The sequence below is a fragment of the Cotesia typhae genome, unplaced genomic scaffold (genome assembly GCF_013202065.1).
Source record: "Cotesia typhae breed Kobodo isofemale line unplaced genomic scaffold, CoteBio_Ctyphae contig_48, whole genome shotgun sequence".
Taxonomy (NCBI): domain Eukaryota; kingdom Metazoa; phylum Arthropoda; class Insecta; order Hymenoptera; family Braconidae; genus Cotesia; species Cotesia typhae.
Window position 1 is genome coordinate 8,476,861 of NW_027423756.1, and position 15,710 is coordinate 8,492,570.

Genomic DNA, 15,710 nt, shown 5'->3' on the forward strand with positions numbered 1-15,710 from the left:
CGCTAATGATACCTATGTACACGCTTCGATCAATCGCTCGTACGTGCATACTTTCTTATGACGTTCTAACCATTTTATAACTCAACATGCCAACATTTTTTTTACTTCATCTTGTAATAAGTTAATTTATTTTCTATTTATATTTCATGATTAGCAGAAACTACCAGTAGTTAATGACTAAAAGTTTTATTTACTATTACACGAATCAAAGATAGTTTTATTACATCAGAAAACTTTTGTAGTAGAAGTATAATAATTCGTTGACTAAATTTTTTCTTCATAAACTTTGGAGTATTCTGCAGCAGGATTGATTAAGCAGTTTTGCTTATCGATATTTCAAAATTACTTATGTTGCTCTATTTTAGGATATGATGGATTTTTAGTGGGTACTTTACTTAAAATTCAGCGAACGATTTATATAAAATGCTAAAATTCATCGCACGACTGCTCATGTTCGGAATTACGTATACGTGAAAAATAAAAAAAATATATATATATATATATATATATATATATATATATATATATATATATATATATATATATATAAGTAAATAAATAAAAGATCAGGTTTGTATAAATATAAATATACATATATGTTATATATATGTATTCAGTATATGTGGGTCTTTGGTATACTTCATTCGTCAATTTAAATAACTGTACATACATATATACGTGTTCAAACAGTCGTAATGTATAACTGGGTGTTCAGTGAAACGAATAAGAGCTGATTCAATAGAAAATTTTTTGTTGCGAATCCTCAAAAAATTAAAAAAATTCAGGAACTACGATTGTTAATTAAAAAAATGGTTACTCTATAAATATTAATGAGCCATTTTCGACTTGAAAGGCTAAAAAAGAATTAATAGAATAATAAATAAGCATAACAATGACTCGGAGATTTCGTTAAAGTTAACTAATTATTACGGTTCGATGATAACGTTGTAACTAATTATTACTGTTTGTAAGGTAGTATGGTAATAATTTGAAATTACTATAGAAACAAAAGTCCTGTCAGTAGTAAAATAGTAAAAAATAAAAAATAATAAAATAAGTGAGTATGCGAAACTCGATTGAAATTTCTCCGAGTTAACGGGCCTACTGTATAACTATCTTGCAAACAACATATAAATATATATAATGCATTGCTACGTACAACTAACTGCGTAAGATTGTATTGAGGAAGCTGGGCTGGAAAAGACCATACATACAGTAAGCTAGTGCAATACATACTATAAAATATATATATAAACGTGACCACCAAGAGAACAGCAGTCAGTCTGGGAGGTAGTTTTTCGCCCCAGTACTCCACTTACTACTTGCCACTTAACCGATCGCAACGATTTATGAGACAGGACTTAGCTCGTAAAGTTGACTTACCATTCGCTCTCTTTGATTACGCTCCAGCAAACGCCCTGCTTGGCACACATACCACTTAGTATCAGCATTTACACCCAAATTTATAAGCTCGTTATTGTCTGAAACGATATAAACAATAAATTTTTTTTTATTTTAAATTGTAATACTAAAAAAAAAAAATCAAATTAGAATTCATAAATCATTATGCAACGATTGATTGACTAAAAGACATTGGGCTGTCTTTGATGAATGGGGTGAATTTTATTGAACTCAAGTCTCAAATAGCGTATAGAACGTACTGTACAGAAAAAGGACTGAAATGTCGGACTTACTTCTGAGAAATCAAAGTCAGTTGATCTGGAATGTTAAAAAATTTAAGAGAATACTTTGCTGTGTTAGGATTTGAAAGTGTACCTCGTGCGATCTTGCGGTCTTGGAACATCATTTATTTTATATAGCGGGACAATATCGCAGCACGAGGAAATGAGATCGGTATTGACGATAAGTCAGTACTGGAAATCACACTCCGTTGACTCGTTTTAAATATATACGGCTGGGTGAACTTAAGTTGCTTATGTTTAATTTAAATTTTCATGATGATTCGATAAAAATAAGCATCACTTTTTGTTTTTGTTCAAGTATATACTGGTCAAATGAATCGCTAAAAGCTTTTAGCGTTATAATAATTCAAAGTTGGCTATTAAGATTGCTATCTTGATGGCCAATTGAATTCTCAAACTATTTGTCTTATCAAATGTCTGTTTCAAGTTCAGAAAAAGCTTTTGTTAAACAAAAGATAATTAATTATCTTGGAACTTTATCAGTATTTGATCATCAAAAAATATGTAATTCGTGTTACGAGAAATAAAAATAACAATAACGATAAACAAAATTTGCATATTAAATTCTAACATCGTCAGTTAGATGACGCCGAGATGACTATTAGAACTAAAGAGAGCTTGTTAAAAAATTTTTTAATAATAAAACATCTTTAGAATAACTCTCAACTTAATAGATTCATTCATTTTACCGACATATATAAATATACATGTGCTATAGACACAGTTACTTGTACACAAACAGTTTAAACAGTTATTCTTTCAAATAAGCTGATCATCGTGAGCAATTTGTCGATTTACCGAGTCATTCTCGCCCCCGGAATAACATAATTATTTTGTTGTTATTGTTATTACTTTTATTATCATTGTTACATGATAAAAAATATTATGACTAAATTTTCATAGATCTTATTATTAATTACAGTCTGTGACACTAAATATTTCAATAATTGAGGCTTAAACTTAAATTATAATCAGTAAAGTTTCTCGAACTTTGACTGTAAAGTCGTAAGCTTGAAATTAACGTGAAGAATGTCTAGATATTTCTCATTCGGTAGATTAATTTTGCCGCGTAGTTAAATTTTTTGCGGATAATTATTTAGTTCAGGTTGGTCTTGTTTAATTTTTCATCAACCAAGCCTTGAGGGTATTTCTGTTAATGTTCAATCTTCTCTTCATGTCTCGAACAAAAAACTATACGATGATTATTTTCACATTTAGACACTCCCCTTTTAAATTCATCAACAAACTCTCAGCAAATATACAAGCTGAATATGCCGTATGGTGTGTAGTACTTAACTCTTGATCCGTGATGTTGATGGAACCAAATAAAAGACATGTGAGACAGAGACTGGACTTGAAGAAACACACTTCTCTTTACTCTTCGTCCGTAATGGATCCGACCCATCTTCTTTTGGGTATAATGTTACTTATATAATTATTCATTTATTTGCGGGTATACGTAACTCGGAAAGTGCATCTCAACACCACGAGTAAGCATTTAAGTTCGCTGACCTACGTATCGTACGATTGAATCTTTCTTTAATGCATCCTTTGTGTGTTCCCGTACATCCTCATTATACACTACGATACACTCACACAAGACCAGAGAAAAAAAATTAGTCTTCGTGGAAAAAAGTAAACTTTGGTGGTTGGTACATACCACCAAATGGTGGGAGGTTCACCGACCCGAACTTTTCAGATTAAATGCAACCAGGCGTATAACTTGTTATTTATATATACGCCTGTATGCATGTGCATCGTATATCAGAATCAACAGTAACTAAACCAGCAACCGTACCGGCAGTAACTGAAATCACGATATGATACTCACCCGAACAGTAATGCCTTTTATACAGATAATTGATTCATTTCTTTTTATTTTTTATTCACGCTCTTTATCAAAGCTTTTCTTGTTATAATTTCAATGGCTCTTATTTTTTTTTTATTTTACTTATTATTATATTTTACTGCACGATTAATTTAAATTCAAAATGTGTTAACTGTTATTTTATATGGATGATTAAAACGCAATTATTGATATAATTTAATTTTATTACTTCAGTTTTTTTTTTTTTTTTTAATTTGAATCTATGCCGATTTTTATAAAGTATTTTTATTATGGAAATAAAAATAATTTATGATAGTTGTCTGTAAATATTATAAACTTGTCATAAGTGCGATATATTTAAATTAATGATAAGTTTAATTGCGTTTAAAAAATAATAAAAATGACTTGAGTACCGGTTTATGTTTAAAGATTTTAAAAATAATTTATATGATCAAAAGTATAAATAAAACCTTTTATAATTCATTAAAGTAAAATTAAAGCATTTCAAACTTCTGTCACTCTACCGTATGATGCAGTTAAATCTTATTTTTACGATAGCATTAATTTCATCTAAAATCATAACATAACATATCATAGTATTTTTATGCTGTAAACATACAAGAGAAGAGTGTATCGCGAAAATCCAAGGTTAAATTCAGTGATGATGATGATAATACTTGTTGAGAATTTAATTAAGATATCCTGGTACTCTTGAGTTGAAATAGTTACGAGCATCGTACTGTCTTTATCAGAACTTTTATTTTAATTTTATCACATACAAATGTATAAATAAATTCTCTAATCATACAAGTGTTATTAAGGTATAAACGTGATCCTTTTAACATATTGCGAATAAATAAAACTAATTATTTACTGCAGATGTACGAATGCAATTAAGTATTCAAAAAATCTCAATTAACCTAAATCTAAATTAATTTAAAAATATGTCTCACCCGGCTACCAATCTGTGGATTAATTAATTTTTATTAAGTGATTTAATTAAACAATTCCGAGTAATTAAATCATTAAAATTGTTCAACAGTATCATTAGAAAAAAAATACATAATTTTTTTTTTTTTTAATATATTAATTAACACCACATATTGTCTTGAGCGATAATAGCTAGTTGCATTTTTTAATTAAAAAATTCTCATTATTTTACTTGAACAAACCACTAGTATATTAATCATTAATTAATTTGTGTACGTGATTGAGGTCTAGGTCTATTAAAAAAAGAAATAAAAAATCAATTACTGTTAATTCGACAGTGGTATATTGCTAATGATCGTGAATGAATCAGAACAACCAGCAATATTTTTTTGTATACCGATTATAACGGCACTCGCGTTTCTATACCTTGTATTTAACAGTTTTCATTTTATTTATTCTCTTATTTATCCTATCGCTATATAAATTCTTACTCTTTTATTTTCTATTTTTATATCTATTATATACAACTCCTAGATTCTATTTATATATTTTAATCCCAACTATTTTAATTACCTTTTTATTAAAGCACCATTGATATTTTATATTTGTTAACTCGTATCTTAAATCCTTAATCTACAATCCCTCGTATCTATAAAATTACTACTCTAATTATTATTTTTTGTTTATTTATTCTACAATTGGTTTTTTAATAAAATTATTCTTGTTTTTAATTTATAAATGCTATTAATTTTTAGAACTTCAAGATTGCTGAGTTAAAGCCAATAACGTCCCAATTACGATAATAAATTTCATTTATTTATATTTACGTTATTACAATACGAACGGTAAAATATTGATAATACGTTGGTACTTAACCGTATAATTTTAACTGTATATGTATCCAAAAATTAAATATTTGAGAATCATCTCCATAATTTAATACTCATTTTTTTATTTTGATTTTTTTTTTTTTTTTTACAGAATTAGTCGGAGGTGCGTGTCCACGAATATGTCCTATCGGCGGAGAACCCGTATGCGGTAGTGACGGGGTCATATACGCTTCTCAGTGCGAAATGCGGAAGAAGATGTGCGGAAAAGGTATATACATAAAAGAGACACAAACGATCACTTGTTATATTTTACACTGTAAAAGAATGCAATAAGCTAGCTTAATGTAGTAATAGTAATGAAGTAAGTACTTGGTACTCTTAAACATTCACCTTATAATTAGAATAATTGTATGGCCCTCAACTGTCTGCTCTGAGAATCCCAACGTCTGTAATATTAGAGATCTTCCGGTAGCTAGATGTTAAATTCAATTTATGGATGAATAAAAATTTTTTTTTATCATCACACTCTAGCGTAGTTATGTTACGATGAGATAGAATTTATGGATAACTATTCATTACAGCGGTGGTGTTAAGAATTGAAGAAGTAATAAAAATAAATAACTATAACTACGTATTAATTATTTTCATTAGAATTATCTTAATTAGTAGTTATTATTTATTACTTAATACCTTGTCTAGTTGGTAAGAAAAAAAATGTATCTTATCTAATATATAATATTTAATTGCAGGGGTTACTGTAGCAACTGATAAAACAGCTTGTTTGCGATCATCGGGCAGCAAGTGCGAACATCGGTGTCCAGCTGATCAGGATCCTGTTTGTGGTACTGATGGACGTACTTATTTGAATAAGTGCATGCTGAGGGTGGAAATTTGCAGGGTTGGAATAGAACTGTCTCATCTTGGGCCGTGTAATAACATATCTGCCCACCGCGAAAACTGTCCAGTTTCTTGTGATCTTGCGCCACTCGACGGACCGGTTTGCGGAAGTGATGGAAATGTCTACAAGTCTACATGTCAAATGAAAATTCTTACATGCAGGTAGATATTCTCGTATATTACATTAGTCGTTTAGATTATTTGTGTCACTGAAATATACTTTTAATTTAACTATTAATCTTGACATTTTAGATAAATATAAACGCAAAGAAATAGTTTTACCGTTGGTTATGTGACTTTAATTATCCTTTAATTAGATGGGTTAGTTATTTATCCTGCAACTGACAGACCAACATGTTTCGTTAAGTCAGTCTTGATTTGATTTAATATAATTTTATGATAATATCAGTTTAGTTCTTTTTATTAATTTTATTTTTTAATTAGACGATTCATGAAAAATTTTTTGTTGATAGTGTACTTATAATTAATAATACTTGTTATTAGCTGCTCATTAAGAAATATTTTTTTTTTTCAAATTAAACAAATTAAAAATTTTCATACTGGAAATTACTATAATTAGTGTAAAGTGTTATTGCTCTGTCAATTAGGACTTTTTCTATGGCAAAGTTTACCATTAGTAAGAATTGTACAGCACAGAGAAGAAAAAACTACTAGAAAAATATTTTTTGATTTATCTTTAAAATATAAATTTTTAATTTACTGTAAGAGAATAATTTTTTTATCTCCCATAATTATGAGTGTAAAAGTTAACAATTGTTACATTATTTATTGGGAGAAAAAAGTAAAAAAATTATTAAAATTTTATTAAGGGGTTAGGGGTAGTCAGAATTTTCAAAAAATCGATTTTTTTTTTTTTTGCATTTTCTTAAAGTAGACAAATTCTTTTCGAGTTATTTAACAATGACCAAAGAACATTCGGGTGCTACGTGGCATTCGAGAGCAGGTAGCTAGAAACACTTGCAAGCAACTGACCTTTCGGGTTTCATTGTCATGAATATCTTCCCATTTTAATGTATGTATAATTATATATATTACATATATTATACATACTATATATTACATATATATATATATATATATATATATATATATATATATATATATATATATATATATATATATATATATATATATATATATATATATATATATATATAAATTCTTCTACATATATTCACAATTTGTAGGTAGTACAAGAACTGAAAAATAATTTTTGGTTGCCAGTATACCTGTAGTCGTTGCACTGATCAGTCGATAGTTTTGTGATAAATTATTTCTCAAGTGAATTAAATTATTAACCATGGGACGTGATTAGATAGAAAGGTTTCAAGAGAACTCCGGAGTTCTGAAACAATTAATAAGTCGCGTTCAGTCAAAAGAAAGAATGTTTTTAATCCGAAAACAGCCGAACGTGATGAAAGTATTCAGAGTACATCTTCTAAAAAATTAAAACAAAACACTGAAGATGATGTACCTGAAGACAGCAGTACTGAATTTCGAATAATAAATTTTATTCAGGTATTCACTGCAATTTCTGCTCTTATAAAATGTAAAAATGTGATGGAAATGTAGTGTTTCAAACAGCAAGTACACGTGGGCTGGGATTCAAAATTGTAGTTGCATGTAATAACTGTGGAAATGAATACATTCCTTCCTGTTCTTTCGTTGGGCATTCTTAGGAAATAAACAGACGTTTCATTTTTGTAATGAGAATACTAGGAATAGGATACGAAGGATTGTGCAAGTTTTGCGGCCTGATAGACATGCCGTCTTTTTAGATAAATCTACGCATACAATTTTACTGAAACAGATTTTGAATTGTAGTAAAACCGTCGCAGAAACCTTCATGACGAAAGCTGTGAATGAAGAAAAGCAAGCAATGCCAACAACTGAAAATGAAGATATAAATCATCTAACTGTATCGGGAGATGGAACCTGGCAAAAACGGGGATATACATCGTCATTTGGAGTTTCTTCTATAATTGGCTATTTTACTGGAAAGATTCTTGTCATAAACATTAAAAGTGCATATTGTAAGCTATGTGAGTATTGGAAAAAAAACCAAATACTGTTGAGTTCCAGGAATGGTATCAATCGCATGAAGATGTGTGTTCTGCTAATCATAAAGGGTCTTCTGGGAAAATGAAGGTGGATGCGATGGTCGAAATGTTTTCGTATTCTGAAACTAAATATGGAGTTAAGTATGCCAACTATATTGGTGATGGTGACTCCAAGACCTATTCAGGAATTATAAAATCAGATCCTTACAAAAATACAACTGTAAATAAAAAGGAATGTATAGGGCATGTCCAAAAGCGGATGGGGAGTCGATTACATACGCTGAAGAGTAACAAAAAAGGTCTTGGTGGTCGAGGTAAGCTCACAGGAAAAGTAATAGACAAACTAACTGTGTACTATGGTTTAGCAATACGCCGGCATTGTGATTCTATTGAAAATATGAAATCTGCTATAATGGCAACCTTTTATCACTACGGCTCGAGTGATGAAAAACCGAATCATGATATGTGTCCAAAAGGCGAAGAATCTTGGTGCTCTTATCAGCGCGCTGAAGCAAGAGGAGAGCTTGAGAGTTATACTATCGTACAAATAGCTGCATACGTTGCTATGTGTATATTTAATGAGGGTATAAATTCATTATTAGTCTTGATGAATACACTAGAACTTAATTGTGGGCCTAATTCTCATCGGTATGCAGAAAGAATGGATGCTGCACGTATGAAAGTAGCAGATAAGCGCGCTAATGATAACACCCGAGAAGGTCGATTGCAACGTAGGCACCAGCAAATCGATATTTTGGAAGCTGCTATGACGGCTGAAGAGCTATTATATGGTCCAGGAATAGATGACTCAGTGTAAGTTATTAAATAATTCTTATAATTCGACATAAATCCATAGCAAAACTTTAAATGCGTTTTTCTCAAAACTATGTTTTCTGAACTGGTGATCACTGTAACTTAAAAACTGCTCGGTAGATTTCAATAAAATTTATTGTACTTTTGAAAAACATTAAAAACTCGTGCCTGATCGAAGGATTTTTTTTTTTCAAAAATTTCGATTTTTTTAACAATGAACTGTTGATTTTTTCCCGAAAATCTAGAAAAAATTTCCTGAAGCCGCCATTTTGTTAATTTCGAAAAAAAAAAAAAGCTTCGATCAGGCACAAGATTATCTATTAATAAAACTAATTTTTCTTATCCGATTGATTTTAGATGAATCTCCAAGGACTTATGATGATCACCGCAAAGGACTTCGGGAGGAACGGGCTTTACAAAAACAGCGATAACTTTTTGAATTATTAATTTTTTTTTTTGAAATTTTCGTGAAGTCAAATCGAAACGTGTTCTAATAAAGCTATGTTTTTATTTTTGTCAAATAAAGTAATTAACTACAAAAAAAAAATTATTGAAAATAATCATTTTTTCAGGCCTCTGAGTACCCCTAACCCCTTAAACACAAAAAATGAAGTTATGATTTATATGATATGATATTTTTATTTTTTAGACAAGGAGTTGTAAGGACAAACAAAAAGCACTGTCAGACAACGAGACATTGCCGAGAAACGTGCTGGCGGGGTGCCAAGCCAGCTTGTGGTAGCGACGGAATTCTCTACGCCAACACTTGTAAAATGCGAGCGAAAAATTGCGGGTAATAATTACTAACAAAGACTAAAACAAACCATATTTAAATATTTATATATTCTATCCTTTTTTGCTTACAACTCACATCACTTTCGAGTATGAAGAATAAACGTTAATTATAAGATTACAACCTTTATTGTACGCACTAAAAATAATATATTTTTTAAACATCCTCTCCGTCCCTCATTCCTGGTCTCTCTAATCGAACTTGAATAATTCATGAGCGCTAACGACCGTCGTTAACTCGGCTGCCGATCGCGATTAAAATGAGTGCGATCAAAACTAAATTTTATTTAAAGCGTACTCCGTTTTTATAAAGAAAATTATTCATTATCAACCTGCATGTATTTTAGTAATTTTTTTTCTTTTATTATTTCAGTAAGCACGTGTTCGAAGTACCGATGTCTTTTTGCGTATCCCGAGAAAGAAATTCCGGAAGTGTCGGCAACGCTTGCCCGTTAGACTGCAAAGATGAGCCGGAAGTCCAAGTTTGCGGTTCTGATGGCAACATTTACAGAAACGAGTGCGAGTTGAAGATGCTTAATTGCGGGTAATTATTTTTTTACAGTTGATGGTATAAAATTTATATGATTGATTAATCAAAAAATTATGGAGTCACGGTTATCAATCAATTTTATTTTTAAGAATTAATACCCAAAAATTAATTGAAAAAAATTTTTTTTTCCAGTCAATCAAGGAGAAAAATAACAGTAGTGGACTTTGATAAATGTAAAGCACGTCTTATGAAGTGTTCGAAACAAATGCAAAAGTGTAGTGGCGATATTGATCCTGTTTGTGGTACTGATGCTTACACATACCCCAATCAGTGTCATCTTAATGTCGGGATTTGCATGTAAGTCAGGTTTTAGACATTGCTACAACTAAATGTATATTTAACTGTATGCTTAACAACAAATATGTGTGGATGTATGTATTGTTGCTTCTATTATATATTTATAGATTAAGTTAACGAAATTTTGTATTCAGGAAAGGAATTCAACTTGCACACGTTGGCGAATGTACGACCTTGAAAGAGACTGAGCAATGCCCAGAGGACTGCAGCAATGAGCCTGAAGAACCTGTTTGCGGTAGTGACGGAAACGTTTACCGGTAAGTACCGGGTATTATTCAAGATTTATTAAAAACCCAGGATTATCTCTAGGTCCTTTATTTTACAATCATCACTTGACAGTTCATTAAATTCTATCATTGTCTTCGAAGTATAAATTTGAAATTAAATGAGTTTGAATCATTTTATTCATGAGCTCACTAAGTATACTGAGAGTTAAATCATCGTTTAATTAGCTATTACTCATTTAAATTGAGATCTTTTATTGATTAGAGTGTAATTAAAAAGAATTTAATCCTTGTTTATTATTTTAATCTTTTATTATATCATAAGATCTTCGTTAAAATGAATTATCATAATATAATTAACAATCTGAGAAACGAATTGACAATTAAATTGTTTTTTGTGACGTATCTTGAATTTTAATTAGATCTCTGTGCCATTTACAACGGGATACTTGTGGCCAGAGGGTGGTTTCCGTGCCAGCTCAGCACTGCCGTACGACAGCCCTATGCAATCAGATATGCAGCGGTGAGAGGCAGTTTGTCTGTGGTTCTGACAACAAGCTTTATCGCAACGAGTGTGAGATGAAGAGAGACAATTGCGGGTAAGAATTATAAAGATTCTAACATTCGCTTATGCTTCTATGAATCATGACTCGTGACAAAAAATACGCGTGAAGAATATTTATTAAAAAATTTATTATTTTATTTTTTAACATAGAAAACACGTCTACGTCGTTCCTATGAAGCGATGTGTCCAAGGATTTGTATTTCGCGGTTGCCAAAAAATCTGCCCACCCTACTACGACCCCGTTTGTGGTACAGACAACATGACATACAGCAACGAATGCTTCCTGGAGATCGAAAACTGTCGCAGTCGAAGCCTCGTGACTAAATTGTATCACGGTATCTGCGGGCAGCCCACGGAAGATCCGAAAAATTATTTATACTAAAATAAATAATTTATTATTTTATTTTGATATTTTATTTTTGTTTGAGCTAAATTTATTATACTGTGATCCAACAGTTAGACGAAATTAATTGATATTCTCACTTGTTAATTATTAATTACAGTTTATTAATAAATTTAATTATATTAATGCGATTAGAATCAAAAATAAAAAAAAAAATACTTATTTAATTCGATTGATAAATCTTAAATATATGATAATTCTTGCCAGATGGTAAATATTTAAATGTGCAGATTTGTGTAATATTTTTTATAAAAAATTTTCCTATTATATTTCTTTTTTATACTAAAAGTTTTTGACAGACTGCACAAGTAGAAACTATTATTTATTGTAGTATTATAATTTTAATCTGGATACTAACGAGTGTTCGGTTTTACGTGTATTTTAATTATTATTATTATTATTACTATTAATATCATATTTTATTGGTATTCATTTATTGATCATTGTCGAATTAATAATCATAGCAACGTTCATTAATCATTATATTATTATAATAACGTAGCTGAACTGCTAACGATTGTTTTATAAATGTACGAATTTTAATAGTTTGTGATTTATGTTCATATTCCTCTATGTATTATTTTCATTACTACTTTTAATCATATTCCGTTATTTATTATTCCATATGTACTGTAAGAATTTATTTAGTTTTGTGTTTAACATTTGTATGAGCTTGTCATTTAAAAGATAATTTATACGCTCAACTACTCATGTATTAAAGAATTGATAAATAAAGTTTTTTTTTAAATAAAAAAGTTATTAATTTCAATCATCAAAAATTGTTCATTGCAATAGTTACGTAAAAAATGTTTTCGTTATTAGACAAACTAACGAAGAAATGTCTAAGAGATTAAACAAATTAATTAATAATAATTTTTTATTAATGAATAAATATAATACAAACCTAATAAAAGTTATGATAATTATTACAGGTCATGAATTAACGTGTTCTAAAATGCCTTGTCTTACCAAAGGCTCACACTGCGCTCTGGGAAGCAAGTGATGAGTATTTTCTTTCAGCATTATCACTTGGCCATCATCCAACTCGAATCTTCCATAATCAACTAGACATCTGACCTATAATTGTTGACCGAGAATTAATGAACTGCTCAAAAAGTCAACATACTTAATTTCTACATTGATTTTTTTTTTTTTTTTAATTGTTTGACTATTTGTCTGATCATGAAATACTTAAAGAATTAATTCTTTTAGATTATTGATAAGAGTAGTTTCTACGAACCTCAATAAACAATGATTTGGGTGGTACCATATCAACCGTAAGATTAAGACCTTGGTTATCTCCAATGGACCTCATGTAAGTGGCCAGAGATTTATTGTAAGCTTTGAACCACTCAGTTTCTAGGCTTAGCATATTAGTACTTATTTCTCGTGGTAAAATGCTACCAAATTCCCAACGTGCTTGTCTGAGTCTTCGCATTCGGTTGTAGACGTACGCTAGGAGACATCTTTTGTTACGGTGTAAGGCAACGTGTCTGAGCTGTACTGACATGTACGGTGATGTTGAATCATCTGATTCTGATACTGTCATATTTCTATAAATTAGAAATTAATTAATTATTGAAAAGTTGTCAATAAATAAAACGGTGAATATAATTGAATAAAGCTTACACATCCTCTAGATTGGCATTGTAAAGTGCGTGCATTTCATCCAGGACTTTACGAACCGAATTTTCCTAAATGTATAATTAAAGAACCAGTTTATTAGTAAATTAACAATAAATAATTTGAAAAAAAAAAAAAAAAAAAAAAAAAAATGTGTAACTTGAAAGGTTATTTACTTACATTAAAAGGTTTTATATCTTCTGAAAGATCTAATTCACTAATAAGTTTTAATGCTTCTTTTCCAAACATTTTAACCACAAAACACTTATTACTTTATTTTTTGTTGAATAATAAACAATAATTAGCTGCGTTTGTTTATTGATATCGTATAGAACACAGGGTTGCCCGGCAAGAAACAGGTTGTTGTTATTTTGTAAGGATCAACCAACCGTAGATGAAAGTTGGGCTCTTTAATACCGATGTGAAATTAAAGTACGATGCGAGCGCGAATATGCGTAAAAATATTTCAGCAGGGTTTAAAATAAATTAAATGAATAAATTACACTGAAGTTGACAGATATACATTTTTTTTATATATTTATAGCAATTAAATTATTATAAAAAAAATTAAATTAAACAGTTTCACATGTAAAAATTAACAAACATTACAAGTGAAAATTTTTAGAAGCATTTTTTTATTATAATTGATTTATTAAATTAAAAGCTGACTGCTAACTTCAGTATTTTATCAATAATTATAATAGATGAAAAATTTTTAATAAAAATGATTATTAATACTGACCTTGATTTTGTCGAATTTTGATTTATTCTCCGCAATTTTAATCTTGAGTAACTGGGTAAAAAACTACACGACTTATTACCAAAATAAAATACCACGAGTCATTACATTTTTATTTATCCTTCCACTACTTATTTACGAAAATTAATTAAAGAATTAAATAACATTGAATAATTAAATGAAGTGGAATTCGGTGTGTTTAAAAAGACAACAAGACTATGACTATGGAGACTATACACAGTGTATAGTCTCCATAACTATGACACTGAAGTTGACAGATATTAAAAATTTTTTTAGAATTTTATACCAATTTAATTATTGTAAAAAAATATTGTTAAAAAGTTTCACATGTGAAAATTAATAAAAATTACAAGTGTAAATTTTTAGAAGCATTGTTTTATTGTAATTGATTTATTAAAAAAATTTTTTTAATTGACAGCTAACTTCAGTGTGATACTCGACTCAAGTTAGTTGGCATCTGACCTGCCACCTATTGTTATTCATGCGCACTGAAATTCTTCCGCGCGGATGCTGATTGGCTAGTTCATTTTACTGTCCGTTGAATTCAAAATTTGAATTTATAATGCAGGTTTCTTATTGGTCGAAAGAAAAAGTATTGACCAATCAAATTTAAGCTTTATGTATGCGGCTTCTCGAAGAGTCTCAACGTTACAATACCATTCTCTCACAAGTTGCCGTCGAGTAAACGTAATGTCCGGAGATTAAGTGAATTATTTTCGGATAAAAAGAGTTATTAGAGTGAAATTAATCACCGGTTCAGTTAATAGTACTTATATTACCGTATTGAACAAATTAAGTGAATTTATTTTATTGCGTATGTCTACATGTAAAATTGTCAATCAGTCAAATATATTTTTTCAGTGGTCAGATAATTTAAGTGTAAGTGAGTTAGTAAGTAAGTGAGTGAGTGAGTAAGTGAGTCAGTGTTTTGTAGTTATTTATTATCGATTAATGTGTGCAAGTGTAAATATAATATCCAATATTCAAATCTACCCAAAATCGTTGGATGAAAAGAGCAACAACGTCAGCCATCTTGTGTGCTGGGCCGTAATCATCACTTCTGCCGCCAATTTAGCAAGCCATCGGCTGGTAAGTCTACTTTTCTTCTCTTTTTACTTAATTTATCGATATATTATGTTGTTCTGGTTATGTGCGTCTGTCACATATTTTTGTCATTGTCAAATTATATCTGTAGATTTATTTTTAAGAAATTGCATTTTTAATTTTATTAAATTTCTACAAGCCCATTTTTTAAATAATTTTTTTGCCCTAATTTATTTATTAAAGAAAATTTTAAAAATCGTGATGTGACAGCTAAATTTAATGTCATTTTACATTCGCGTATTTGTGAAAACAAAAATTGAATTTATGATTATTATAGTTTGAAAAATAAATATGAAAATTACTGACATCA

General features: G+C 29.7%; 5 protein-coding genes across 8 annotated transcripts in view; 3 read left to right on the forward strand and 2 right to left on the reverse strand.

Annotated features, from left to right (window-relative positions):
• Positions 1–12,757, forward strand: part of LOC141530231 (serine protease inhibitor dipetalogastin) — a 47,927-nt gene extending 35,170 nt beyond the window's left edge. Inside the window, exons 2-9 of one of the 2 annotated variants that reach the window (XM_074247243.1) lie at positions 5,443–5,559; positions 6,041–6,350; positions 9,732–9,875; positions 10,248–10,418; positions 10,557–10,721; positions 10,856–10,978; positions 11,368–11,544; positions 11,661–12,756. In XM_074247243.1, coding sequence (XP_074103344.1) covers positions 5,535–5,559; positions 6,041–6,350; positions 9,732–9,875; positions 10,248–10,418; positions 10,557–10,721; positions 10,856–10,978; positions 11,368–11,544; positions 11,661–11,892 — 1,347 coding nt within the window. In that variant the 5' untranslated portion in view covers positions 5,443–5,534 and the 3' untranslated portion in view covers positions 11,893–12,756. Of the gene's footprint in view, positions 1–5,442; positions 5,560–6,040; positions 6,351–9,731; positions 9,876–10,247; positions 10,419–10,556; positions 10,722–10,855; positions 10,979–11,367; positions 11,545–11,660 lie in introns of both variants that reach the window. The other variant, XM_074247242.1, reaches the window with a different exon arrangement.
• LOC141530230 (apoptosis-resistant E3 ubiquitin protein ligase 1) overlaps positions 1–14,452 on the reverse strand; it is a 57,891-nt gene extending 43,439 nt beyond the window's left edge. Inside the window, exons 1-2 of one of the 2 annotated variants that reach the window (XM_074247234.1) lie at positions 14,279–14,452; positions 1,384–1,481 (exon numbers count right to left, since the gene is read on the reverse strand). The gene's annotated coding sequence lies outside the window, so the exon portion shown is untranslated. The remainder of the gene's footprint in view (positions 1–1,383; positions 1,482–14,278) is intronic. The other variant, XM_074247236.1, reaches the window with a different exon arrangement.
• LOC141530233 (DNA replication complex GINS protein PSF1) lies at positions 6,304–13,910 on the reverse strand. Of its 2 annotated transcripts, XM_074247246.1 has the most exons (5): positions 13,717–13,910; positions 13,543–13,607; positions 13,154–13,466; positions 12,818–12,990; positions 6,304–6,319 (listed from the first exon to the last, which is right to left on the reverse strand). In XM_074247246.1, exons 1-4 carry the CDS (start codon positions 13,783–13,785, stop codon positions 12,847–12,849), a joined length of 591 nt encoding a protein of 196 aa, XP_074103347.1. In that variant the 5' UTR covers positions 13,786–13,910; the 3' UTR covers positions 6,304–6,319; positions 12,818–12,846. The 2 variants fall into 2 exon arrangements, with proteins under 2 accessions (XP_074103347.1, XP_074103346.1); XM_074247245.1 differs by lacking the exon at positions 6,304–6,319 and having other exon boundaries at positions 12,774–12,990.
• LOC141530232 (uncharacterized) lies at positions 7,534–9,622 on the forward strand. Its single transcript, XM_074247244.1, has 2 exons — positions 7,534–9,082; positions 9,440–9,622. Exons 1-2 carry the CDS (start codon positions 8,352–8,354, stop codon positions 9,441–9,443), a joined length of 735 nt encoding a protein of 244 aa, XP_074103345.1. The 5' UTR covers positions 7,534–8,351; the 3' UTR covers positions 9,444–9,622.
• Positions 14,453–15,340: 888 nt separating the features above from the next.
• LOC141529685 (neurotrimin) overlaps positions 15,341–15,710 on the forward strand; it is a 108,282-nt gene continuing 107,912 nt past the window's right edge. Inside the window, exon 1 of the mRNA XM_074246342.1 lies at positions 15,341–15,385. The gene's annotated coding sequence lies outside the window, so the exon portion shown is untranslated. The remainder of the gene's footprint in view (positions 15,386–15,710) is intronic.

Bases quoted from the DNA above. Each gene is read 5' to 3' on its own strand.
- LOC141530233 (XM_074247246.1), bottom strand. From the start codon at position 13,785: ATGTTTGGAAAAGAAGCATTAAAACTTATTAGTGAATTAGATCTTTCA. The intron at 13,467-13,542 runs GTAAGCTTTATT...TCTAATTTATAG, and splicing joins AATGCCAATCTAGAGGATGT to AAATATGACAGTATCAGAAT. The intron at 12,991-13,153 runs GTTCGTAGAAAC...CAACAATTATAG, and splicing joins CCAAATCATTGTTTATTGAG to GTCAGATGTCTAGTTGATTA.
- LOC141530232 (XM_074247244.1), top strand. From the start codon at position 8,352: ATGAAGGTGGATGCGATGGTCGAAATGTTTTCGTATTCTGAAACTAAA.